The 26,138-nt window shown below is 53.3% G+C and overlaps 3 protein-coding genes and 1 long non-coding RNA gene across 7 annotated transcripts in view; 2 read left to right on the top strand and 2 right to left on the bottom strand.

Moving 5' to 3' along the window:
* Positions 1–21,308, top strand: part of ACSF2 (acyl-CoA synthetase family member 2) — a 35,597-nt gene extending 14,289 nt beyond the window's left edge. For both annotated transcript variants that reach the window (XM_056505587.1, XM_056505588.1), the window contains 7 exons: positions 280–356; positions 18,663–18,770; positions 18,876–19,027; positions 19,470–19,611; positions 20,675–20,785; positions 20,944–21,012; positions 21,104–21,308. In XM_056505587.1, coding sequence (XP_056361562.1) covers positions 280–356; positions 18,663–18,770; positions 18,876–19,027; positions 19,470–19,611; positions 20,675–20,785; positions 20,944–21,012; positions 21,104–21,154 — 710 coding nt within the window. In that variant the 3' untranslated portion in view covers positions 21,155–21,308. The remainder of the gene's footprint in view (positions 1–279; positions 357–18,662; positions 18,771–18,875; positions 19,028–19,469; positions 19,612–20,674; positions 20,786–20,943; positions 21,013–21,103) is intronic.
* Positions 1,534–18,656, bottom strand: CHAD (chondroadherin). Of its 2 annotated transcripts, none has more exons than XM_056505592.1 (4): positions 9,105–18,656; positions 5,442–5,605; positions 4,629–4,774; positions 1,534–2,485 (listed from the first exon to the last, which is right to left on the bottom strand). In XM_056505592.1, the coding sequence occupies exons 1-3, from the start codon at positions 9,882–9,884 to the stop codon at positions 4,633–4,635; spliced, it is 1,086 nt and encodes a 361-aa protein (XP_056361567.1). In that variant the 5' UTR covers positions 9,885–18,656; the 3' UTR covers positions 1,534–2,485; positions 4,629–4,632. The 2 variants fall into 2 exon arrangements, with proteins under 2 accessions (XP_056361567.1, XP_056361568.1); XM_056505593.1 differs by having other exon boundaries at positions 1,534–2,480.
* Positions 21,309–21,718: 410 nt separating the features above from the next.
* On the bottom strand, positions 21,719–23,373 carry LOC130260335 (uncharacterized). The gene is made up of 3 exons (XR_008841766.1): positions 22,790–23,373; positions 22,573–22,638; positions 21,719–22,180 (listed from the first exon to the last, which is right to left on the bottom strand). It is a non-coding gene; the product is annotated as an uncharacterized LOC130260335 (long non-coding RNA).
* A 56-nt stretch (positions 23,374–23,429) lies between these two features.
* On the top strand, positions 23,430–26,065 carry RSAD1 (radical S-adenosyl methionine domain containing 1). 2 transcript variants are annotated; one of them, XM_056505591.1, is made up of 9 exons: positions 23,431–23,613; positions 23,996–24,129; positions 24,211–24,415; positions 24,492–24,857; positions 24,941–25,004; positions 25,083–25,230; positions 25,300–25,354; positions 25,717–25,820; positions 25,895–26,065. In XM_056505591.1, the coding sequence occupies exons 1-9, from the start codon at positions 23,449–23,451 to the stop codon at positions 26,049–26,051; spliced, it is 1,398 nt and encodes a 465-aa protein (XP_056361566.1). In that variant the 5' UTR covers positions 23,431–23,448; the 3' UTR covers positions 26,052–26,065. The 2 variants fall into 2 exon arrangements, with proteins under 2 accessions (XP_056361565.1, XP_056361566.1); XM_056505590.1 differs by having other exon boundaries at positions 23,430–23,613; positions 23,996–24,415.
* The last annotated feature ends 73 nt before the right edge of the window (positions 26,066–26,138 follow it).

Genomic DNA, 26,138 nt, shown 5'->3' with positions numbered 1-26,138 from the left:
TTTCTGCTCTGAATCAGGCCATTTTTGGAGAACTGTAGGTTGCATTAGGTTTGTGTTACAGAGTTTATTTTCCTGTTGGGGAAGGCAAATTTGTCTTGCTGCAGCCTTTGCTTCTAGAACAACTAGGACCTGTATAAAAAGGTTTAGAAAGTGTTTTAACAGGAACCAGTGTATCCCACAGGTCTTGTCAGCATTAAATCTGGGAGTGCAGAGCCATTTGAGGGACCCCTCCTAGGAATAAATAGCTGGTTTCCAAGGTCTTTTCCTCTTTTTTCCTAGGAATTATTGGAGGTTCTCCTGCTCCCCCTGAGGTCATGAGGAAAATTATGACCAAGATGCACATGCCAGAGGTTGTGGTGAGTGTGGTTGCTGTGACCAGAGCTGCAAGGGGTGTTTGTCATGGTGAGACAGTGAGTTTGGGTATCTCTGGACCACAGTGGCACCTGGCAGTCCTGGGTGCTCTGGATCCTGCTGGGATCAGGCTGAAGAGGGAAGGCTCAGGGCACCTGGAAGGCAGAAGGGGGGGTCCTGCCTGGTTGCTGCTGAGGTGTCTGGGGGGGAAAGCTTCTGAAGAAGACAAGGCATCACATTCAGTGTCATTAAGTGAAATTCTGCTGCTCATTTCAAAACTTCCTCTGACATTCAGTTGTACCCCTGCCAGTATTATGATGGCAGAGTGCTGTTTCATGGATGCTTGCATTCCCCTTGTAGAGTTTCTTTCCCCATCCTGGATTTCCTGTAAAACCTCACTGAGTGTTTTTATCGTGTCTGAGTCAGGCTGTGGGAATGGTGCCCTCCACATGTGCAGCACCAAATGCTGCAGTGCCAGCAGGGCAGTGTGTGCTGCTGCTGCACCCTGCCCCATCACCCTGTGCAGGAGCCACCAGCATGTGCTCATGTGGGGGACAGCAAGGGGCACCTCTAGGTGCCACATTTCCTAGGCATGTCCTGCATCTGCATGGCTGAGCCAGAAAAGGACTATTTTGTTTTACCCTAGAGGAAATTAATTTGGTACCATGCTGCTTCCCAAGGCTGAGGAAGCAGCCAGTAGTGATGGATAAACATGTGGGTCTGGGAATCAGATTAGGCTGTTGTTGTTGGCAGACCCTGACTGCACCAGCACCAGGGTTTTACAGGGACAGCTCTGTGCTCTGCCACAGACTAGGGGAATCCAGGGCATCTCTCCTGAAGCTGTCTTGGATGCAGCCAGGTTTTTTTCCCAGATATGATGCTCTTAATGCTGAGCTGAAAACACCAGGGACAGCCTTGGTGCTGCTGCTTGATCTCTGTCAGGTGACATCTACCTATTTTTGTAGTAAGCTTGAGTTTGGCCTCACAAAATATTTTCAAGCATTACTGTGAGTGTTCAGGACTCATTAGGTGTCACATGTTCCTGTTTTGTAGCAAGAGAAATAATAAAACCCTCCCAAACAGTTGTGCTGCCCATGGGATAAAGAGGATTAAATCTATATTTGTGCCACTGGTCTCATGTTACTCCTGATCCCTCCAGCCCTCAGACAGACACACAGAGACTTGTTGATTTCATCTTTGCAGCAAGAGCTTTATACAGAAGATGTACATAAGAAAATATACAATTCAATTTCTATATAGGAGGCAGAGGAGTGTTCACCCTCTTAAAGGTCATTTACACTGTTACAGAGGAATAAATAGACATATATTTATATAACTCCTTAGGATTAAAAAAACATAGTTGAATTGCAACTGTGGCATTGTAACAGCTGTGACAATAAACCACAGTCATCCTGGTGTCCTGCTAGATCCTCTGGAGTGTGGGTGGGGAGGAGAGGAGGGGTGCCTGAGCCAACTGCACCGTGCCCACCTTCCCCTCTTGGGCATCGTGGTGACCCCACGGAGCGGGAGGGGATCCAGGTTTCAGCTGGCTCCAGGTCTGGGGGCTCCCAGTACTGCTTCCCTTACAGGATTTCTGGCCAATTTGGGAGCTTGCTGCCTCAGGGCCACCAGATCTTGCTTCACCTGTCCCCTGAGCCCTGGCCTGCAGGGATCCCCTCGTGGGAAGGCAGGGGAGTCTCTTTGTGTGGCTTGGGGCCAGTTTTCCTTGTCAAGCAGCTGGGGAGGGATGCTCCTGCCTTCCCATTTGCTCCCTCTCCTCTGGAATGGGACAGAGAGCGCCCAGCTGGTTGATCAGGGGTGTGGGTTTTGTTTCTTCTGGTAAAGATGTTTTCTACTGGCAGGATCTAGCTTGGTTTGTCTTAGTGTGGTCATGCATGGTTTGGTTTTTAAAAACGCCTCTTGTAAAATACATAGATGTTGGAAAAGAGTGAGAAGATGGATTCCATCCTTGTGATCAGCAGAGAAGCAGGGGTTTGGAGGAGGCTGCAGGTGTTCAGATAGGTCAGAAGTGTTTCCTGAAGGCAGGAGAAGCTCGAGGAAGGACTCAGAAGTCAGTAGTTCTGATGGTTGAAGTGACCGGTCACCAGGACGGGCCATGCTGGAGCCTGCTAGCCTTGAGAAAGAGAGAAGGCCACAGCTTTAGGGGATTTTCACAGCAGAGCAGTCAGTTTGTAACATCTGTATATTTCTAAATGAGTGGATGAAGCCCACACTTGAACATGGAGTCAAGGAACTGTTACAACCTCCCACAGCAGAGGAAATGGGTTAGTCGTGTCTCTGAGCTACTCTGCTTCTCTCTGTGACTCCTGAGGGTCTTACCCAAAGTGCTGATGGTCAGGAGCATTTTCTTGGCAAAGGAAGGAAGCCTAGAGTGAAATTTTCAGGAGTAGTGGACAATTTTGATGCCCTGGTTCTGAAAATCCAGGGCAGATGTATTTTAGAAACTACCAAGCAGCTTTTAATCTTAAATGTAGCTGGTGACCCAAGTCAGTCCTCATCCCTGAAATGCAGACCCCTGTATCTGACACCTGCCTGGCTCTCAAGAGGTGCCTGATGAAGTCAGAGGTACTTTCATAAAATTCATGCTCACCACACTGCAGTGCATTTGTGTACCTGCATTTTGGCACTGACACTTGAAGGGACTGAGCTTTGCTTTCTGCAAGACTAGAATAAATAGTTTCCTATTTCATTAGCACTTGTAAACCTGTTTGAGGGAGCTGGATATAAAGTGCTGCAGAAAAAAGCCAGGTATTATTGTCATGGTTTTCTTACTCTCACCATGGAGGAGTGAACTGGGATTGAGTTCAGGGCAGGGAAAGAAGATTAAGAAGAGTCAGACCTGTAAATAAACTATGTTTAAGCGCTGTGGTTTAGAACACTGAAATTTTTCTGTGCTTAGAGCAGAACTTTTCCTGCCCTGTATGGAATGACTGGTATTTCCATCTCTAATCCATAAAACCCTCTGGCACTACAAGAGAAATAACCACTTTAGAAAGGCACAGAGCAGCTGGCACTTTGGTCATAAATTTCCTTTCTCCATCCTGTTGTGCATCTCCTTAGTGAAATGGGGATCAAGTGGCCATAACGTGGCACAATGACCACCTCTGTTCATACAATGCTGTGCAGGATCCCTGCACTTTCCTGAAAAAATGAGCAAAGGTCCCTTTCCCAAGAGCTTACAAACTTGCAGGCTCCTTCAAAGCCCTCTGGAATCCGTACAAACTTCAGGCCTATTTCTGGGATGGGGAAAAGTAAAATGCTTGGGGTGGAGTGATGACAGTTGTAGCTTTTTACTCCTCTGCAGACTGAACTTAATAGCCCTTGTGGTTTCCAGCTGTGGAAGGTGTCTATGTGATCTGCTTTCACAGTTGGTGTTTGCCTTGGTAGCTGTCAGCAAAAGCTCATGGCTGGAAGGGAATGCTTCATCTCTGAATCACCTCCTGGCCCAGGACACCTTACCCAAAGAATATTTGCTGTCTTGAACCTCTCTTCTCTGGGATACTCATTTGAAGGCAACAGCCATTGTTTTTAAATACCTGACTGTCTTGGAGGGAATTGTAGCTGCAGCAAGGGAAGTGCTGGATCAGAGCTGCTCCTTATGGAAGATATCTACTGTCCTATGGGCTGGGCTGTCTGGGGCAAGACTTTCCAGCAATTCCCTGCCCTGGATTTCACACCAGAGCTGGAGAACCTTATTAGGGCAAAGAGCTGAGCATCTCCAGTGGTTAGAAAAGTAAAGCTTGTGTGGTCCCACCTCAGGGTAAGAGTTGGCTAAACCCACCCTTGTTTTGATATATGGTGTTTATTCCTTTTGCATAACAATTACATCTTGACTTGATATAGGGCTTTGGTGTTAGGACAGGGTGCATGTCTCCATAGTGCCTGAAGCATGATTGAGGCTTAAACCCTGTTACAGTGTGGGGCTTTTGGTTTTTTTCCTAATGTACAATGATTGCTGCCAAAAGAGACAAAATTTTTCCCATGTTGCAATAGAAGCTCTGAAGATTTCAAAGTTATTCTGTGTGTATTTTTAGGATCCTTATTTCCCTATTTTATATTTATTTATTTAGCGCTTCCTTTCTGCCCCAGGCCTGTCTTTAGCCCAGTGTTTGTGGCTCCATCCCTGATGCTACAGGCAGGTTCTCTGCTCTGGGAGCTCACAGAGCCAGGAGCTGGGTGGATGTGGGTGGATGAGCTGCTCTAAGCCAAACCCTGGTGGCATTTAGGACTGGTGTGCCTAAATGGGAACATCTTACACGTTCAGTGGCGGCTCCCCTTCCTGGACCTCTTGGTGGGCAGCCTGCAGGCACGGAGGGCAGGGCTGTCCCTGATGGGCTGGCCCCGGAGCTGGGCTGGAGTGGAGCACGAGTCCTCTGCGCGGGTGCGGTTGCCTTTCAGCCACCTGGGACACAGGGAGGGCGAGAGGAGCTTAAAGCAGGGCAAAGCCTGGAAATCAGAGGGCAGGGAGGGGAGAGCATCCAGCAGTGCCACGGAGGGGAGAGCATCCAGCAGTGCCACGGAGGGGAGAGCATCCAGCAGTGCCTGGGAGGGGAGAGCATCCAGCAGTGCCACGGAGGGGAGAGCATCCAGCAGTGCCAGGGAGGGGAGAGCATCCAGCAGTGCCACGGAGGGGAGAGCATCCAGCAGTGCCTGGGAGGGGAGAGCATCCAGCAGTGCCACGGAGGGGAGAGCATCCAGCAGTGCCACGGAGGGGAGAGCATCCAGCAGTGCCAGGGAGGGGAGAGCATCCAGCAGTGCCACGGAGGGGAGAGCATCCAGCAGTGCCAGGGAGGGGAGAGCATCCAGCAGTGCCTGGGAGGGGAGAGCATCCAGCAGTGCCAGGGAGGGGAGAGCATCCAGCAGTGCCACGGAGGGGAGAGCATCCAGCAGTGCCTGGGAGGGGAGAGCATCCAGCAGTGCCTGGGAGGGGAGAGCATCCAGCAGTGCCAGGGAGGGGAGAGCATCCAGCAGTGCCAGGGAGGGGAGAGCATCCAGCAGTGCAAGGGAGGGGAGAGCATCCAGCAGTGCTCGGGGAGCCCCGGGGAGCGCGGGGGGTGACAGTGCCCTACTTGTGCAGAGGTGCCAGCTGGCAGCTGCAGTGCCAGGGGTTTCTGGAGATGGTCAGTGTCTCCATTTTGTCGAAAGGGAAGTTCCTGGGCAGCTGGGTGAGCCGGTTGTTCTCCAGGTGGGCGGTTTTCAGCACGGTCACACCGGCAAACGCATTGTCTGCAAACTGAAGCACAAAGGTTCCTGGTGAGGAATGGGGACTCCAAACCTCAGGGCCTCTGTTCCACACTTCAAGTGTCATAAGAACAAGGCACTGGGATGTGTTGCCTAGAGAAGCTGTGAATGTGCCATCCCTGGAAGTGTTCAAGGCCAGGTTGGACAGGGCTAGGAGCAGCCTGGTGTCCTTGCCCATGTCAGATGGTTTTGGAAAGGGATGATCTTTAATGTCCCTTCCAACCCAGGCCATTCTGTCATTGTATGAAGCACAGAGAGAGCAAGAGAAGAAGGTGTGAACAGAGAGCTGGCCTGCTGGAAGCTCTGTACACTTGGGAGGCAGCAGGCTGGTGGGCTCATGTGTGATGGAGACCTACATCCCAAATCCACGTGGGTTGTCTTTGTGACCACAACCCTAAATAAATCACAGTCTGGCAACTCTTTATTTTTGAGCCACACTTCTCCCTTCTAAATGAAGATATTTTCTGGTATATTCCTTTCTAAGGCTGGAAATCCTCCCAAGGCCTGTTGCCTTGCCTGTCCTGGAGCGACTGAAGCAGGCTGTGGCCTCTGAAGGGGCTGTAGACTTTGGCAGTGCCTGGGGGCCCTGAGTGGAAAGTTACACTTGGCATCTGAGCAATGTAGAAATACAGGCAGGTTTCCAGCACCTCAGCCTCCTCCTTTTTTTCTCTTTTCCAGCAGTTTTTTTTGCAAGGGATGCTGTAAAATTTGTGTTTTCTTGGTTGACAGGGAGCTTTAAGGTAGAGCCTCCCTTAAGAAAGCTGCCAAAAAACAAGAGAGGCTGTAGACCCAACTCTGCAGCCCTCTCACCTCTTCCCTGAGACCTCATCCCTGACATTTTTCAGCTCAAGTTGGAAAGTTGTTGAAAGCAAACCCCTCAGCAGAAACTTGCATGGCAGTGATGGGTTAGAGAGGGGCTCCCTGACAAAGCACAAAGCTCTTCTTGGCCATGACAAACCACTTCTGCCCCCTCTCAGAGCAGGGGGAAAGCTTTCTCCAAAGGTTGGTGAGGACACCACATCTTCCCAAAGCCTGCCAGCCCCAGGAGCTGTGCTCCCATTTCTGAAAAGAGCCTTGCACTTCTCATGGACCATCAGGGCGTGTTGATGCTCTCTAAGCTGAAAAGCTTGACAGAGTCACTATTTTAAGCTGTGAACTTTTGTCATCTTCCAAATTAAGCGTGGCTGGATGGGATTAGAGCTTAGCTAGGAGACTCCCAGATCCCTGTAGCTGTTGGACACTCAGCATTGCTGCCTCCTTCCAAAGGAGCTGACCTGGGGAGGCTGGGCTGTGCTGATAGCAGAGCTGCTCTGAGGGATGCTGGCACGCTGTGCAGAGGGAGGAGGGTTGGACAGTGGTGTTACTGTCTCAGCTGCTCATTCCTCTCCCAGCCCCATGAGAAGAGTCCACATCTGCTGCTAACAGCTGCTGAGCTGCCTGCCAGACCATGTCTTTGGGAAGAAAAGAGTGATTTTTATCCCTTTTTTAGATGGAGGATTGCTGCTGTTCAGTTATTTTACACTGAATATGCAGAGAGGGGTCTCATGTTGGGGTACAAGGAGGGTCCTGGCCTGTGCAACACAGCCCTGAGGGGTCTGGTGTGGGTCTGTGATGCTGGGGGAAATGGGAGCTCTGTGCTGGAGCCTCAGGGCTGCCCTTCCTTTTGCTCAAAAGTCATTCAGGCTGGGGTAGAATTGCTTGGGTTTACACTTGATCAGCTCAAAAATCTTGCAGCCATGCAGGGAAGAGCCAAGAACAGCATGTTTGTGAAGGAGAAAGGGCTGCAGTAAGATGCACTTAGAGCATTTGATGGTGATTTCCTGGATCATGCAGCCTCTGTGATTAGAGGTCTCTTAGCAGTGCAAAGTTCACACGTGGGCTGTTTGAGTATGAGGCCTTTGAGGATTTGAAGGGAAAATGCTGAGCTGGGAGCCTTGTATTTGGAAGCTCTAAAGCTGCAGAAGCCACCCCTATTAGTGCTGATCCCATAAACTGATGTCCTGTTGGGCTGCTGGGGAGGAAAGGAGACACTGGCTGCACAAGAACCTTTTAAGTTCCTGTCCACATGTGGTCACTGTAAAAAAACCAAAACTTTTTCCTAGCTAGAATTGTTAACCATTGTTTCTTGGCCAAACCAAAGATGTTTGTTTCCCTAGAAGACCCCAGAGTCTATTTTCTTCAACATTGATATCTCTTTGATATCTCTAGCTGGTACAACATTATGGTGCAATATTTGACTGAAGGTGCCTTAGAACTGACTCTGCAGAAGTGCTGTCACAGCCTAAGGTCTTGCTAGTAAGGTCAGTAGATCCTTTTCAAGTGTTGAGTTTGCTCAGTCCCATATTGAGGTTAATGCACAGAGTGGACAAGGGCTTGAACACTGAAGTATTATTGAACTGGTTTAGTTTGTGTTGTAATTCCAGTTTTTGAGGTTTTTGGGATGCTATATCCCTTTGAAAACTCTGGCTTGATGCATTTCTTGTAGCTTTCATATGATCTGCTCATCCCTGTGAGACTGTCTGTGAAGAAATTCTCTTTTTCATCACATCTTCCTGTATGTGGTGGGTGGCTTTGCCATGCAGTCCCAGCCTGCCTCACCTGGGTGCTCTTTGGGCTTCCTGGCAAAGCATCATCCCAGAGGGAACTGTCCTGTTCTGCCTGCAGCACCCTCCCCTTCAGCCATGGGGGATCCACCCAGGACACCAGGCTGCATCAGGATGCTCTGCTGGGTTCTGCAGCACTGCCTGGCTTGTCAAGGTCCTGACACAAGTGGTTCCCTGAGTGTGATGCTCCTGCCTGTGGATCCTGCTTTCTCACAGAAAAAGGAGGGGTTGTTTTGCTCTTCAGGATACCTGAATGTCCCTCCTCCCCTGCAGTGGGAACAGGGCTCCTTTGTAAGATGCTGGGAGAGTTCCTTCTGAGAGAGCATCAATAAACAAACCTCTCTTTGTAACGTGTTGGGTTGGGAGGCAGCGGGGAGGTGAAGGTCTGTGCCCCTACCTGTCTGCAAGGCAGGGGTAAGAAACCAGGGCTATTCACAGCCCCTCCAAGGAGTCTCCTTCCTACCTAGAGCAGGTACCTGGGCTGAGCAAAGGAGGCAGAGCAGTTCAGCTCTGCAAGGTGGAAGTGCCCTCCACTACAAGGGACATGCTCACCTCTCATCCCTCACCTTGTTTCTGGGAGTATGGAAGGTTCCTAATTGTCTTGGAGCATACCAGGTACCTTTCTGAGTGTCCAGTGTCACCTCCAGCTTGGGAGGGAGTGCCTTGCATCCATCCAGAGGGCTTAATCAGTTCCAGATAATTTGGTTTTGCATAAATAACTCAGCAGAGGGGTGGGGTGCACTCTCTCATCCCTCGCTTGAGCCACGTCAGGGTGTTGTCAGTGCCTGCTCTGCAAGGGAGGGATGGCAAACCAAGGGCTTTGCAAAGGGGAAGAAAACCAAGCCCCATGTTTCTGATCTGGAGCAAGTGGAAGGAGAAAGGACTCACCTTCTTGAGTTTCATGTTGTCCAGGTGGAGCGTCTGCAGGTATCGCCCGAAGGACTGGAAGGCGTTGTCAGGGATGACCTCAATGGGGTTATGAGAAAGCTTCAGCTCCTCCAGCACTCTCAGCTTACTCATTGCATTCACAGGGTAGCTGCTGAGCTGGTTCTTGTCCAGGTGGAGGACAGCAAGGTTCTCTACATCCTCCATGGCCCCAGGCAGGAGGTTGGTGAGGGAGTTGTCAGAGAGGAAGAGCCAGCGCAGATCTTTAGCCCCACTGAAGACCCCTGGTTTCAGCTCCCGGATTTTATTGCTGCCCAAGTGCAGGATGAAGAGGTTGACAAGAGGGGAGAGGAGCCCTTTGGAAAGATCTGGGATCTTGTTCTTGTCCAGGTACAGGTAGGTGAGGTCAGAGAGATCGCTGAAGGCCCCTGGCTTGATGACGCTGATCTGGTTGTCGGTGAGGTAGAGGTAGACCAGGCTGCGGAGCCCGCGGAAGGCTCCGCTGGAGATCTCCCTGATGCGGGAGCCCTGCAGGTGCAGGGACACCAGCTGCTTCATCTCTCGGAAGCCGTTGCTGGGCAGCACCGGGAAGTTGTTCCTCTGCAGGTTGAGCAGCCGTGTCTGCTCAGGCACCTTGGGGATCCTCTTCAGCCCCGCGTTGTCGCAGATGACGTGCTGCAGCTCGCCGCCGTGGCAGTGGCAGCTGGGGGGACATGCCTGCATGGTGGGGACAAGGCATGCCAGCAGGCTGAGGACACCGAGGAGGAAGCCTGACCCATTCATGGTCAGATCTGGAATTAAGTGTGGTGGGAAGAGAAGCGGGAGGAGGAGAGTGATGGGTGGGGGAAAGAGAGAGAGAGTAACCGGGTTTGCAGCATACTGAACACAGCCCTATTTATAATGTTATTAAAAAGCAAAATCCCTTCCCACAAACCACAGGCAGCAGCCAGTTGGAAACAACTGGCTTTGGGAACTTACTGTGAGCTTAACCCCTTGGCACCAGGCAGAGGAGTGTCCACAGCCCTGCCTGGCCCTGCTGCTGAGCAATGTGCAGAGGCAGTTTTCATCTCTGGAGGAAAATCGGAGGCAAATACTCAGGAAGAACCAATGCAGACCTGCTCTGTGGAGAAGCCCCTGAGCAGGGCCCAGGTTCATCTGGAGGGGGGAAAACAACCTGTCCTGGTTGAACAGCAGAGCAGGGAGCACTGCTGAGCTCCACAGCCACCTCCTGCTGGAGCTTCCAGAGGCTCTGGGGTTCTATTCAGCCTCAGGTGGTTTGGGGAGAAGCACCTGGTCCTTTCTCAGAAAGGAAGGGTCCTGGTGGGGGGCTGGGGTGCCTTTTTTCACTGATTCAAGAGGAGTTTGCCTAAACAGGGATTGGGGAAGGCGAGAGTGCTACGGGGTCATGCCCAAAGCCAAAAGCACTGCAGTTGCTCCTGTAATGCAAAATTTTGGTTGAACACTTCCAGATCCAGGCTGCATTGAAGAGCTGGCCAAGAAAGGGAGCACAAAGACAGTCTTAATTTCTACTGTGTCTTTTCTTATGAACAATTGAGGATAATATGGTCATGGTCAGGACACCTGGTGCCTTCCAACAAGGGATGGGGCAGCATCAGACCTGCAGGGAAGTGGTGGGACATAGGCTGGTGGAAATGAAATGCCAGGCAGTGGTGTAGAGGCCAGTGGCAATGCCTGTGCCTCTTGAGGCATTGGTAAAGGGATGGAGAGGTAGCAAAGCAAAACAAATCACTGCTGGATCTGGGAGTGGCATCTGCCTTGGGGTAAGGGTGGCAAAGGTGAGTTAACACCACCAGAGATGTCCCCTGCTCTCCCAATAAAGAGGGCTAAAGCAAAGCAGTTAAAAGCCCCAGTGCCTGCTTGTGTGAGTGTGAAGAGAGCAGTCAGGGGTTGTGGGCTGGGGTTTGGAACTGGAACATTTTGAACTGATTTCCAGCCAGTTCCTGGCTGCAGCAAGCAGCTGAGCCTCGAGCACATAACTGTGAGCTTGTTGAGCTCGGGGCTGGCTGCAGAGCCCCAGCGGAGCCTGTGCAGGGGCGAGACGGGCTCCAGAAAGGGAGGAAATCCAAGGGCTGACTTAGGACACAGACTGGCTCATTCAGGGAGATTTCTGGGTTTTTCCATTGTTGCAGGAGGAGTCAGCAGGCGCCAGGAGCGCTCCGGCCCGCGTTATGCAAGCGGCTGGCAGCCTGCTCTGCTCAGCAGCTGTCAGGCCGAGCAGGGTGTGCACTGCAGGGCTCAGCTGGGGGAGAAAACAGCCTCTGGGCCGGGAATGTGCTTCTGTGAGCTTGTGGCCGTCAGTGATGTAATGTGGGACCTCGGTGCAAACCAGGTCAGGCCAGGCTGTCGGTGTTTGTGAGCCCTGAGGTGCCAGCCTCACCTCAGCACCACCAGCTTCTCACCTCTGCAGAGATGCTCTGACCCTGGCAGCTCCAGCCTGCTGTGGAGGGATCTCCTGGTTAATGTAGGATTTAAAACTCTGGTCAAAACGATGGTGTTTTGGCTTATGCCTGGTTCAGTTGGCACCACAGTGGTCATGCACATGCTTTTCTCTCTGGAGAAGCTCTTTGAGTGCTTTGATCAGGACCTTTGAGACAGAGAAACAGGAGATAGACAAAACCTTCTGTGTTTTCCTTCTTTGCCTCTTCAGTTTGCTGTTCCATGATTCTCAGAGTGCCCCTGAGTGTGCACTGCTCATAAAGCTCAGGCAGGGAGCTGGGTGAATGCTTGGAAAAGACAAAAAATCACCTTTAAAGTATAATTTTCTATCTAGCAATTGATTTTATTTTTTCTCTCTGAGCAGGTTCAACCACTTTAATTTTCACTGTAATCATTTGATGAACAATTCCTGCAGTTATGTTATTCTGTACAAGAGCAACTGGTGGGTGATATTTAAAACTCTGCCTGTTTCTGCTGGGCACTGAATCTGGGGACTGAATCTGTGCTCCTTCCCTGAGAGTCTGGTATTTGGATTTCCCATCCCCTTGCAAAACAAAAATCATCTAACAGCTTACTGCTTCTGCAGAGATTTTGGGCAGTGTGGGTCAGGTTGGAGCAAAAAGCTGGTGAGGGCCTTGCAAACCCCATCCATAAATACATCCTACCCATGTGTATTTCTGGAACAAGACCCTTTTCAAAGGTTAAACTGCTCAAACCTCCTTTTCTTTCTTCCTCTCAGGATAAAATTCACTATCTTCTACCCTTTTATGTTTGGTGGCTGAGATTGCAGATCTGGGGGGACAGAGACTCTGTCCCTGCAGGGATGTGTGTGCTGTGGCTGTGGGCACCAGTGAGACCTGAGCTTCCTTGTGAAAATGCTGGGACACAGCTGCCACCCTGCTGCTGTGAGGTGGGAAGCTGTCCCCCACCAGCCCTGAGCCTGCAGCAGAGTTTAGGTGGATGCCAGGTTGTTATTGGTGCCACAGTGGAGTGGCAAGAGGGAAAAGGTGTCTGCTCCTCAGCTCCATTTCTCCAGGCACAAATGGTGGATAAAAGGAAGTTCTTTCCCTCAGTATTTTTTGATTTCCTGCCTCGGTGAGCACATTCCTGTGGTGGGAGCTGTTTGGGCTCTGCTCAGCTGGCACCTCTCTCCTGGCTGTTTGTGTTTTGAGCTGCTTGCTGGATGGCTCTGCTCTCCCCATGCCAGGTTTTACAGCCCTCATCTGGCCAGCAAATGTCCAGCCATCCTCAGAAGCCTGCCTGGGTCCCACCTGTGGGTGGTTTGCAGTCTGCAGGTGACAATGGAGCAGTGTCAGTGTCCCTGTGCTGTGGTCATGGGCACCTGGGTCCTGGCCAGCTCCTACCTCACACATCCCCTGGGACCAGCCCTGCAAGGACAGTGCAGAAGAGGCAGGATTATCCTGCCACCCTCTCCTTCTTAATTGATTAACAGTTCTGCAAACATTCCTGGTGATTTGCAGATGCTGGACTCCCTCCCAGAGGCATTGTGGGCTAAGCAAATAAATGCAGTTTTTGAAGAAGTATAAATATAGATTTGGGGTGTTTCTTTGATGTTGCAGGTCTGAACTGGTTTGGTACAATACTGGAGATGGTATTTTCTATGTTTTATCTTAATTTTAATAAGTATGAACAGTTCTGGCATATCAAGTCAGCTCCATAGTTAAAATAGCCCATTGCTCTTTTAAGCCTGATTTTGTAGCTTTTAGGGGCTCCAGATCTGGTTTCCTGTGACAGTGCAGACTTGCAATCACCTTCTTGGAGTGGCAGTAGTGTAGCTGGCCTTGGGGTGCACAGCTCCTCATTCTGGCTGAGGGTGGGGCTCAGGCAGCTTCTGGGGGTGTCCTGGAGTGCCCCAGCTCTTATGGAGCTGAGTCCCTGGCACTGGGTGCTGGGCTGGGAGCAGGGTGAGAGAAGGTGCAAGTTCTGCAGTGCCCCAGGAGCAGAGGACGCTGCAGGCAGAGTTGGAGGAGCAGTGGTGGGTGGGCAGAGGGGAGTCCCAGAGGCTTTCCTGTCCCAGCAGTAGCATGCAGGGCTCTGTGTCCACACCTGAATTGCTATTTTTATTTAAAATTCTTGAAGGGTCCCCATTACTGCAGTTGTTGAGCTGGAGGAGGTGATGGTGGGTCCACCCTCCTTCCTTCTGATGGTTTTGTTCCGCTGTAGCATGGCCTCCATTCATCTGCTGCCAGTTTGGCTCCCCACTGTCATCCACCCACCCTTCCCTTCTGCTGATTCCAGCAGCTGCTGGATGAGGCTCTTGTCCTTTCCTGTGGAGCTCACCCAGCCCTTACAGCCTCTCCCAGCCCTGCCATGTCCACCCTGCAGGGCATCAGATGTTCCCCAGCATCCCACTGCTCTGGCCAGGGCAGTCCTGGTTTGCAGAGCCTTCTTCCCTTGTGGAGCTGATCCATGCAAGACTTCTGACTTTCCCAAATGCTCCCCAGCCATTAGTTCCCTCTGTTCCCAAAATGGAAAATGGGCTCCATGTGGTGACACCATCTCTGCTTGTCCTTGGCCTCCCCATCCCACCCTAGCTTGTTTTTGGGGAGGACCTGTTGAGGAGGTGGTTTGTGTAGCTGTGGAAATAGGCTGTGAGAACATTTAAAATACCTCATGGAAGCAACAAGATTCTGGACTTCCAGCCAGGTGTTTGGTGGGAGCTGAGCTCTCCAAATCCATAGGGATTTTACCTTTGCCCCTAGATTTTTGCTGAGTTTCCTTCTCCAATAGCTTTGATCATCCCAATACCCCAAAACAGTGGTTTTCTACCTTCATGTGACACTTTGTACATTTCCTCTCACTTTTTCCTTTTAATTTCATTTTTCCCAAATGCATTGGCATCAGCACTAGGGAGGATGGAGTTAATTGCACAGCAAAGACCTTTTATCATACTGTGGATACACCAGTACTGTCCATGTGTCTGCTGGTTGCCACTGGGCAGCACTTCTGCACTGCTGGCTGGAAGGGGGAAACATTTCCAAGCCTCAAAGCTTCTGCTTGGCCTGGGGAGAAGAGAGGCTGCTTTAACTGCAGACCAGCTTGTCCTCAGTGGGCAATAACAGGAGATTCATTCCCAGTGCAGTCTCAGCCTGGGCACACTGGGGTGTCCTTTTGGTCTCCTCCTGAGGCAAAGCCATTGCATGCCACAGCACAAAGAAGGTGCTTTGGGCACTCATATTTTTGGGATCTGTTTTAAGCCCCATCCAAACTGGGACTGTCTGGCAGCTCTCGTGGTGGGGAGAGATGTCAATAGAGTAGCCTTGGAGATTTGTCCTGTAAGACCTGTTTGTTTGTGTCCTGATGTTTTTGACACAAAGATGGTACTGTTGCTGGGGAAGGAAATGAGATCCTGGTGTGACACGGGCTGGATGGGATCAGAAGTTGTTTTTTGCAGCAGCAAAGTTGACCTGGAGGTTCAGGAATATTCCAATACAGTTTGGGATAGCAGGATATCTCCAAAGCAAGGAGATACATGCCCCAGGGGACAGAAGAGTATAGGGTGATCTTGGCAGTGAGCAGCTGAGTGAGGGAAGGTTGTTGCTCAGTGGAGAATGATTTGGAGCTAGCTGTGATGGGAAGGGCTGGGGTTGACCCTGGTGGAGATATCCAAGACAGACACTCGACATGGGTTTAGGGATAATTAGATCCATCCAGCTTGTTACACTGAGAGGGGTTCAAAGGGCCTCTTAGACATCCCTGAACACTTCTCTTGGGCTGCCAGTCTGCTTTCTGTTGTTCATTATGCCCTCTTTGAAGTCTGAAAATCCCTATTATTTCACAGTCAATTTGCTGCTTTTTTCCTGAGGCCAATATTGTGTCCAGCAAAGCTCAGTTTCTGTAGGCTTTAGTTTGGCAGTTGAAGCCCTGCCATCATCATCCTCCAGCGTGGCACAGCCAGAGGGTGGTGAGGAGTGTGAAGATCCTCCCTGAACAGGTCCAGGGCAGGGTCTCCTCCAAGGAACTCTGCCCTCCTGCAGCCCTGACCTTCTGCTCCAGTCCCACCCAGTATAACCCACTTTGGGTACTGGTGGTGCAAATCCCAGCCTTTTCATTACAGCCTTTAGCAGCAGTTCAGTGTGGAGGGCACTGAGTGTTTTTATTGTTGTTGAATGCAGGGGAAACCCAAGGAGCAGAGGGCTGATGTGGCTTGCTCCAAGTTATGCAGTAAATAAGCAGCACAGTTGGGAAAAACCCAGGGTCTTCAGAGTCCCCACAGTGCCCACCAGATCAGCCTGCCTCCCAAATGTTTACTAAAGAGACTGGAGTCTGATTGTTTTTACTTTATTTTTAATTTTTAGACGCTTCCCTCTTCAGGCTGTTTTGCCTGCTCCACAGTGACCAGTATTTGAACAGCACTAGCAGGAAATGTTTGGTAAAAGTGCTTTAAAAAACACAGTTCTGCTAAGATGTTCTTTTTATTCCTGGTTTATACAGAGGCTTGGGATTCACGAAGAATGAATCTCTTGTTGGTAGGAGCAAGTTAGGCAGCAGTTTGTTTTGGAGCTGTCCTTGTCATCACTGAGGGCAGGACTGGTCTGGGTGTTGGGGGATCACTTGTGGTCCTACAGTAAAAAAAGGCTTTGCAGTCAATTATATTTTGTATTCGTGTGGTTCCTCTCAAAGCCAAGTGTCCAAGCTGGAATCTTTGCCTCTGGAAAGCTTTGACACCAGATACAGCTCCAGTGGAAATTATGGAGCTGACACTGAAATTATTGGGTGAGGTTTTCTGGACTGAATTACACCAGATGACAAGGCAATGATGTTAAGTGTCCCTTTGGGTCATGAAGGCTAGGAATCTTCATGGATATCTCCCAGTTTAAATTGCTGTGTGGAATTTTGTGGAAGTGTTGTTTCATCTGCTGCTGACAATGGACATGTTGGATGGTCCATGTGTCAGATAAGGGGTGGGAAGGACAGCAGTGCTGGCACAAGGGTTTGCTCCATCCCCTGCCTCCATCCCAGGAATACAGCTGGGCAAAACCATCCTGAGAGGGAGATAACATCTTGGAAAGATCTGGGGCAACATCCTGGTGTCCAGCTATAGAGTGATGTGCTGATGTGAAAGCAGTGATTGGGAAGCAGATGAGGGGCTGGAGGTTCAGACCTGTTTTGCTCTCTGGAGCAGCTGGGACACCCATTCCTGAGGGTGTGAGGGTGTTTATGGGGACAAGCCACAGGCCAAGGCATCAATAGCTGGTGTTTGGGGTACAGGGCACAGTGCCAGGCATCTGGAGGAGCCTGGTGAGCCGCAGCACTCAGGATCATCCTGCCAGGGAGCTGCCTGCTCCTGCATCCAATTAAACTGCTGGAGCAACCCGGAGAGGCAGCAAGGATTGACTCAGGGCTTGGCTGGGATCCTGGGACCAACACTGCAATTCATCCAAAACAAAAAAACAAAGGCACTGGGATTTTTAATAAGTGTTTAAGGTCTTGGATTTGGGTCTGGTCAGTCATTTGATCCAGCCACAGGACTTGTATTAGTGGGTGGGAGAGAAATGCAGTCTGAGCATGAGACGCTGTGGGTTTGCACCCGGCTGGGAATTGTCCTTGTGTCTGGGAGCACGAGCCTGATATGGGGGGCTGCCAGGCTCCAGGCAGAGCAGTTTGCACCAGATGGTCCCTGCAGCATCCTGTGGAGGTTCTCCTCCAGATTCCTGGATAAAAGCAGGCTCCAGCCTGGATTCACACTGACCCTGGTGCAGTCAACAAGAGCATTGTGACAGACTGTGCCCAACACGAGATCCTGCAGCAGCTCCATGAGGTGGAAAGAGCCAAGAGCTCCACTGTTATTACACACTGTTGTGCACTATACCAGTGGTGTTTTCAGCTCATTCAGGATATTTTCATCCTTGTTCACAAGCTTCATCACAGTCATTTGCAAAGCCCCACATTATCTTGTGGCAGAGTGCCTGGAGTTGGGTGAGCCCCATGCCCAAGCCATGACATGTAGGGACACCTGGGCATTCACTCTGAAGGAACTGACCAGATCTGGGTGCCAGGGCAGCATGGTGGGTCAGAGCTGCTCGTGTGTCAGTCTGGAGAGCTGGAGGAGAAATGAGGAAATACTTCCCACATCAGCCCTTTCACAGCCATGCTCTCCCAGCAAAGCAGCCACAGGTGACATTACTGGGGTGACATTACTCTGAGAGGGTCAGAGACACCAGAGCAGTGCTCTAGCAGCTCCCACTGCTGAAACACAGCTCCCAAGAGCTGGAGATGTAGCAGCAATCCCAGAGATGGTGCTGTTGGTGCAGCTCAGAGCTGCCCAGGGCACCTCCTGTGCAGCTCCTGCCGCCTCAGCCTGGCCACTGAGCTCGGCAAAAAACACTGGAATTTTCCTCTGAGGAGAAGTGACCTTCAGCTGAGGTGGCTCAGAGCCTGCCATCGGGATTAGCTGTGAGGGAGGTTTAGCAGCAAGAAGTGTTTGTCCCACTGTGAGGCTTTGGGTCTGTAAGGGCAGCTGTGCCAAGCATTGAGTGACCTCGTGATGCTCTTACAGGGGTTACAGGGGCTGATGTCTGCACAAAAGGATCTGCAGCAAGCAGGACACACTGTCTCCCAGAGAAGTCTGCTGCTGGCTCCAGGGTTTGTCCAAAGTGATGTCCTATGTTCCCTGAGTTGTTAGAGATGCAAGGTGAACTCAGCTGCAAGGGCAGCAAGGCAAAGTCAGTGTCGGGCAGAGGTGGTGTGGAGTCAAAAACACAGTGCTTGGAGAAGCAAGGGCTGAAAAAGAGGATGGCAAACCCTGGAATCGTCCAAGAATACCAGTTAGGGTGTCAAAAGTACATGACACCCCAAGTGCTGTGGGTGAGGGGGTCTGGAGCACTGTGAGGGAGGTGAAGAAAGCCATGGCAGGCAGGTGCAGTGGTGCTTTAGCTCCTGTTTCTCCAAGACTGTGGCAGAAGTGTCCAGAGGGCCCATGCACAGGCAGCAGAGCAGGGCTTCCTGTCCCCTGAGTGGCTTGGGAGAGCATCCTCCTCACACCCCACTCTCCCCTGCACTCATGACCACCTTTGTCTTTCCTGTGCCTCAAGCTGTGTGCTCCCCTTTCCCCTTGAGACACATTTCCTCTCCTGTTTGCAGGTTGCCTATGGGACCACAGAAAACAGCCCTGTCACCTTCATGGGGTTCCCCAGCGACAGCATCGAGCGGAGAACTGACACAGTGGGGTACATCTTTCCCCACACAGAGGTGACCATGACCTTTCCCTCATGCTCCAGGTGCTCTCCAGCAGCAGACCTCACTCCATCCTCCTTGTCTGCCACTGTGTCTAACCAAGCCCTTCTTCTCTTCCAGGCAAAAATCGAGGATCCAGAAACAGGGCAGCCTGTGCCTCTGAATGCTCCTGGGGAGCTTCTGATCCGTGGCTACTGTGTCATGCTGGGCTACTGGGATGAGCCTGCCAGGACCAGTGAAGTGATCACTGCTGAGAGGTGGTACAAGACAGGGTGAGTCTGAGAACAATCCCACTTCTCCCAGATGGTCCTACAGCATGACACTGGATGGGGATGCATGGGTATGTATGGGAATGCAAGGCTGGGATTTCCAAAGTAGAGAAAACTGCCCCAGTTTATCCCTCTGATCTGTCTGTGACATTTCAGAACTGCTTTTAGCACAGAGCCCTTGGTGTGATGTCCCTGGAGAGGGGGATTGTCACTGGCCATGTGGATGGAGGGATTGTGGGGGTACAGGGCAGAGCAGGCATTGCCTCCCCCTAAACCCTGCTGCTTGTTGGACACTGACAATTTCTGTAACAGGAGCCCTTTGATCTATTCCATGTGCTCAGGTGGCATCTCAGCCATCATCCTCTGATCCCACCCTGGCTGGGTGGGAGCACCAGCCGTTCTTGCACCCAGCTGGGACAGGGCCAGCAGGGTGTTGTCATTGCAGGGACCTCGCCAGCCTGGATGAGCACGGCTACTGCAGAATTATAGGGCGCTGCAAGGACATGATTATCCGGGGAGGAGAGAACATCTACCCAGCAGAACTCGAGCAGTTCCTCCACACCCACCCCAAGGTTGAGGAGGTCCAGGTGAGAGGGAGGAGGTGGGATGGGTGAGCAGCTGTTTTGGGGAATCCTGTACATAAAGCTTCTGGGATTGCTGCTTGGAAGCTCGTTGTCTTTCCCTGTTTTCACCATCAAATTCCATGTAATATTGATTAGCAAGGAGGAGGGAGAGGCTCATGGGCAGAGCTCCTACCTTGAAGCATATGGATTGTGGAATCCCCTTGTGTTCCAGCTGCACATCTGCAAAGTGCCTGTCATTCTTCAGGTTTAAACTGCCTGTCCACTTCCATAGCTCCCTCTGAAATTCTTACTCAGAAAGCAGTCTGGAAGGACAGTGTTTAGTGATAATTGCTCAACCCTGACATCCTGGAAGACTCTTCCAACAAGTCCCTGGAGATGAGGAGTGAGACTTTGTTTCACTTCTTCACAAGACAGCAAAGATTTCCAGGACTGAGCAGCTGCTCCCTGTCTGCTGGGATTGTTCTCCAGGTTTTGTGCCAGACAAGTTTCCCCATAAATAAACTGGTTATTTAGTCAGAGTTCTGCCTATGCCAGGCAAGCATCTCTCTTTGGAGCAGTCCCAGTGCAGATGGGTTGCAAACCAGCCCTGTTTATGTGGTTTCTGGGGCTTTCTGTCACTGCTCTGGACTCAAAAGGATCAACGTGTCTCCAGCAGTTTGAGATACTGGTTCAAGGCGGGGAATGACAGTAGGATTCTTGTGGAATAGTGGGAGCAGACTTTGGAGAGAGCTCAGGCTTGGGAAGCCCATTTCCTGGTGTCACAGGCAATGGCCCACTGAGATATAGGGTTATAAAGGTTATACTGGTTATAAGGGTTTCAAATAATCCTTTAATTCAGTCTCATCCCTCCCCTGCCATTCCATCTGGAGATCCCAAAGCACTCGTGGCAGCCTATCAAGTCTCCCTGTTGTTTGTGAAACCTCTTGCCCCAGATTTTTGGAAGCTGAGGGATGACAGGTCCATGTTGCATCCATAAAGCTCTATGTGGTGTGGGGTCAGGGGACACACATGGGCCAGCACACAGACCCTGTGGATGTCCCCAAGGGTCACACTCTGTCCCCACCAGGTGGTTGGTGTGAAGGATTCGAGGATGGGAGAAGAGATCTGTGCCTGCATCCGGCTGCGGGCTGGGCAGGACTGCACCCAGGAGGAGATCAAAGCTTTCTGCAAAGGGAAGGTGGGTTCCAGCCCTCAGTTTCCTTCCAGACCAGTACACCCAGTGGCTGCTGGGGACTGCTGATGAAAGCCCTTGGATTTAGAGCACGGGGGGACCCAGCCCTGTCAGTGCCAGGCTGTTCCTTTCAGGCTGTGTAGCCCTGGCTTTTCTCTTCCCAGATCGCTCATTTCAAGATCCCACGTTATGTTGTGTTTGTGAGCCAGTACCCCCTCACTGTCTCAGGCAAGGTAAGAGGGGGCTGGGGCAGGGCAGGAACCCTGGCATTCTGTCCCAGCTCCTCTCTGAGCCTCTCTCTCCCCTCTCTGCCCTCTCTTCCAGATTCAGAAATATAAGTTGAGGGAGCAGATGGAGAAGCACCTGAAGCTCTGAGGTTGGGAAGGCAGAGCAAAAACCAGGAGAAATCAGCCCCAATGCAGTCAGCTCTGAGTCTGCTTTTCACCTGTGCCTTGGACTAAGCAGTGGAGACTTCCCCTCCCTGGCTGATGACACTTTCAGTCAATAAAACAGAGCACCTTTTTTCCCAGTTGGGCTTGTTTCTTTGCCAACAGAAATACTGTGTGTGAGGAAGGGATGCTTATTTCTTGAATTCTGTCCAGTTACTGAAAGACCTTATGAAGGTTTAAAAATTTTGCATGTCTCTGAACAATTTGGCTGCAGCCATTTTGCAGGAGTTGAAATGATGAAAAATTGAGATGCTGGTGGGTATTTTATTGACACTCTTAAATCCAAATGCCCTGGCCTGGCTTCCTAGGGTAGGTGATGCCTTTTCTTCTTTGATATTGTGACACTCCAGGGTCATTTAAGAGCGACTGAGCTTGAAATGAGGGGCAGAGGGTTCAGAGAATGAGACTTTGCATTGGGGCTCCCTAAAACTCATTCTGTTCCCACACCTCCCCTAGGTGTTTCCAAAAACAAAACCCAACTTCTCCAAGGTAGACATAGCTTTATTTATTTTGTTGTTTTAAACAAGATAGACAGTAAGGTTGTTGCAGAAATACCAAAATTCCTGTCCCATTGGCAGCATGAAGCAGAGCGTACCTGGGACAGCATTTTACGGGAGTTATTTGGTACCTCCCAACCATGAAACACTCCTGTGAGAGGAGGGACAGCAGACCTCCTCTTGGCCAGCAGAAGTGTCCCACCCCAGCTGGAAAGCAGATAATGTTGCTGCCAACTCTTGCTGACCTCCTGCTGTCTCCCTCCTGGTTCCTTTCCACGCAGAGCTAGGGCTGGGCCCCCTCCCTGCTGTGGCTTCCTCCAGTGGTGGAGGGCAGTGGGAGGCAGGGGGGGAGGAGGAGCATCAGTGAGGTTTCAGTCCTTCACCTCGCAGCTGGGCTGTGGGCTCTACCCATGGAAGCAGACGGTGGGGAAAAGTCCCTGGTCCACGTCTGCATTCTGAGAGAAAAAAACATGGATGGTTTGTGTCAGAGTTCTTCTGTACAGTGTCTTTCCAGCAAGTTCCTCTCCTGTTCCCACACTGCTCATGGGATTGGTTCAGCACTGATCCTTCACTCGTTTCACTCAGGTCTCCTCCCTTCCCTGGTTACCTCTGTAACCTTCCTTCCCAAGGGAATGTTACCTGCATGACAGCAGCTACAGCCAGACCCTGGGGACACAGAGAGCCTCTGATGTCTAGGGAAGGACTGCTTACCTTCTTTTGCTTCCCAAAGCACTAACCCAGGTCCAGAACAGGCCTGCAGTGAGTGGAGCTTCTCCTCCCCTCTCTGATCAATACCTCCACCCTTGGCACAGCCCCTGCTCTGCCCGCAGGTGCCCCACGTACTCACCGTAGGTGTGGGGCAGTGGGTAAGGAATGAAGGTGACATCAGCCCTGGCTGGTGAGGACAGACACACTGCTGAGAAAACAGTAAACCCTGGTCACAGACAGCACAAGAGGAACTGCCCTTGCCACCCCACTCCTGCCCCTGTCCAGGACAACTTCCCTGGTGTCCCCTGCCCCTTCCCAGCCCCCGGGAGGATGCATCCCCGGCTGTAAATACTCACGGAGGAGGAGAAGCTGGCCCTCTTGGCTGGCAGAGACGTCTCGGTGTGTGCAGTGCTCCCGGCTCGCTCCATGGCTTCACCCTGCCCGTGCCCGAGTCCCACTCTTATAGTCCTCGCTGCCTGCTCGGAAACTCCCGGCTGCGGGAAGGTGACATCAGGGCTGGGTTACACCGAACTACCCACTTCTGGCCTGGGAAGGGGAATCTACAGTCACAGTCTTTGTCATGGGGATTTCGGAGTTCCTCGTGTCTATTAATAGAGACAACTAGTAACGTCTGGGTGTTTGCACAACCCCGAGTGGGGACAGGCCACCTTCCTCCGCCGCAACGCTGGAAAACCCTTCCCGGCTCCGAGGAAGGATGCGGGGGCAGGTCCCAAAGCTCGTTCGGACAGTGCGGCTGGGGAGGACACTGGGAGAGGACACGGGGAGGACACGGGGAGGACAGCGTCCCTGGCATCCCCGCACCGGGACAGGACACTGACTCCGGTATTCCCGGCTGCGGGGCAGGACACTGACCGCAGCACGGTGTCATTTACGGCGAGCATCCCGCGCACAGCCCCTCGGCAGCGCCGGACCGTGTCCCCGGTCCCTCCCCCGGTCCCTGCGCCCCGCCCCGGTCCCGCCCGGTCCCGCCCGGTGCGGGCGGTGCCGCGGGGCCATGGCGGCGGCGCGGGGGTGGCTGAGGAAGGTGGCGGCTCTCGCTGCGGCTCTGCCCGGCGGGGGCGGCCCGGGACGAGCAGCGGCCCCGGGTCCTGCCGTGGAACCGGCCCCGGAGCCGGTCCAACAAGCGGCCGCCCCCGCCACAGCCGCGCTCTACGTGCACGTGAGCGGGGACACGGGGACACGGGGGTACCCCGGGGCTTGAGTGCGTGCGGGGTGCACGGGGAGTCACGGTTTGCACACGTGGGTCCTGGGGCCCGCACACCTTGAGGGGCGCGGGGCTGGCCCAGGTGCGAGGTGAATGCGGCTCCTCGGGGCTCGCACACACGTGGCTGTGTGTAGGACATCCTTGTACAGTCCTGGGGCTGGCCGGAGCTGAGGGGTCCCCGAGCCGTGCACACGAAGCGACACACCTGTGGGTCATGCGCCTTGTGGGGAGGTGCGGGGGCACAGGGGTGCATGCACTGGGTTCGGGCTGTTCCCCCTCAAGGGGGAGTGGCGGGGGGTGAGGGCAGGGCCGTGCCCCACACGCCCCGTGCCCGCAGTGGCCCTACTGCCGCAAGCGCTGCTCCTACTGCAACTTCAACACGTACGTGGTGCGGGCGCTGGACGAGGCGGCCGTGCGCGCCTGCCTGGTGCGGGAGGCGCAGACCCTGCTCCGCCTCAGCCAGGTGCACAGGTGCGTGTCCGGGGTGCGCTCAGAATGGGCACTGCTGCGCCCTTCCGTGCCCACCTGCAGCTCCCCACCCTCTGCCTGCAGCGTCTCCTCCGTGTTTTTCGGCGGGGGCACCCCCAGCCTGGCCAGCCCCGGCACGGTGGCGGCGGTGCTGGAGGCCGTGGCGGGGGCTGCCCACCTTGCTGCTGCCGCTGAGGTCACGCTGGAGGCCAACCCCAGCTCCGCCAGCACATCGCGCCTTGCCGGCTTCAGGGCAGCCGGGGTGAACCGCCTCTCCATCGGCGTCCAGGTGAGACGGGCTGTCCCCGCCGCAGCCCCCGCAGGTGTCCCCTGGGGACACCGCTGTCACCGCGCTCCCTCCGCAGTCGCTGGATGACGCCGAGCTGAGGATGCTGGGCCGGGAGCACACAGCGGCAGAGGCACGGCAGGCTGTGGAAGCGGCTCGGGGGCTCTTCCCCGGCCGAACCTCCATGGACCTGCTGTTTGGGCTGCCGGGACAGAGCCGGGATGCCTGGGCCCAGCGGCTGGAGGCAGCCCTGGAGCTCTGTGACGACCACATCTCCCTGTACCAGCTGACGCTGGAGCGGGGCACGGCGCTGGCAGCACAGGTCCGGGGGGGAGCCCTGCCTGCACCCCCCCAGGACCTGCTGGCTGACATGTACGAGACTGCCCGGAACGTGCTGGTGGCCACCGGCTTCCGCCACTATGAGGTCTCCAATTTTGCACGGAAGGTGGGGTGCCCCCCATGCTGTGTCCCCCCATGCCATGCTGGTCTCCCAGCAGGCTCAGCTCTCACCCCAGGGCTCTCTCCCAGGGCGCCCTCAGCACCCACAACCTCTCCTACTGGCGGGCTGATGAGTACATCGGTGTGGGGCCAGGTAAGAGGTGATGGGGGCCAGTGGGGACGAGTGACATGTGCCCCGTGAACTCTGTTGTCCCCCTGCCTGCTGCTGCAGGGGCGCACGGGCGCTTCGTGCTGCGGGGAGAGGGCGGCTGCAGCCGGGAAGCTCGTGTGCAGACCCTGGAGCCTGTGACCTGGATGCGGGAGGTGCAGAGCCACGGACACGGCACCAGGAGCCGGGCGGTGCTAAAGCCTCTGGAGCAGTGAGTGCTGGGATCCCCCCCGTGCCCCCGCCTGTCTGTGCTGCCCCACAGCTCTCCGTGTCCCCACAGGCTGGAGGAGCTGCTCACCCTGGGATTGCGCACAGATGAAGGCATCACACACGAGGTGAGGGACACCCCGCATCCACCCGACGCTAATCACAGAATGGTTTGGATTGGGTGGGACCTTAAAGCCCATCGCGTTCCACCTCCTGGGCAGGGAAACCTTCCACTAGATCAGGTTGCTCCAAGCCCTGTCCAGCCTTTGAACATTTCCAGAGATATGATATCCACAGCTTCTCTGGGCAACCTGTGTCAGGACCTCATCAGAGAAATCTCACAGGAGAATTTCTTCCCAATATCTAATCCAAATCTGCCCTTTCCCTTTTCCTGTCACTCCATTCTGTTCTCCAAAGCCCTTCTGCAGCCCCTTTGGGTACTGGGATGCTATGCCCTGTCACTAATATGCTTCTCTCGCCCTGGGCACAGCGCTGGGGGCATTTCTCGCCGCAGCTCAGCCTGCAGGATGTATTCGGGGAGCCGGGGGAGGCTCGGGCTCTGCAGCAGTCGGGCTGGCTCGTCCTGGACAGCGGGTGAGCCCCGGGGAGCCGTGGGCAGGGCCGGGGGTCTCCCCAGGACACTGGTGTCACCAGCACCTCTTCCCCAGCGGGCTGCGGTGCACCTGGGCCGGGCTGGCCGTGCTGGACTCGCTGCTGCCCGACCTGCTGTGGCAGCTGCAGCGGGCGCTGGGCGCCGCCCGGTGCCCTCCGAGGGACAAGGAGGGCCGGGACGCGGAGGCTGTAAGCGGCAACGATGGACAATGAAGCACGAGAGCAGAGTGCTGGCTGAGCGCTGTTGGGGCAGGGGAGGTGTTCCTGCAGGGTGTTCCTGTATCCCGGTGTTCGGGTGTT

The sequence above is a fragment of the Oenanthe melanoleuca genome, chromosome 18, assembly GCF_029582105.1.
Source record: "Oenanthe melanoleuca isolate GR-GAL-2019-014 chromosome 18, OMel1.0, whole genome shotgun sequence".
NCBI classification, from domain to species: Eukaryota; Metazoa; Chordata; class Aves; order Passeriformes; family Muscicapidae; genus Oenanthe; species Oenanthe melanoleuca.
This window is presented reverse-complemented; position numbering and strand designations above follow the sequence as displayed.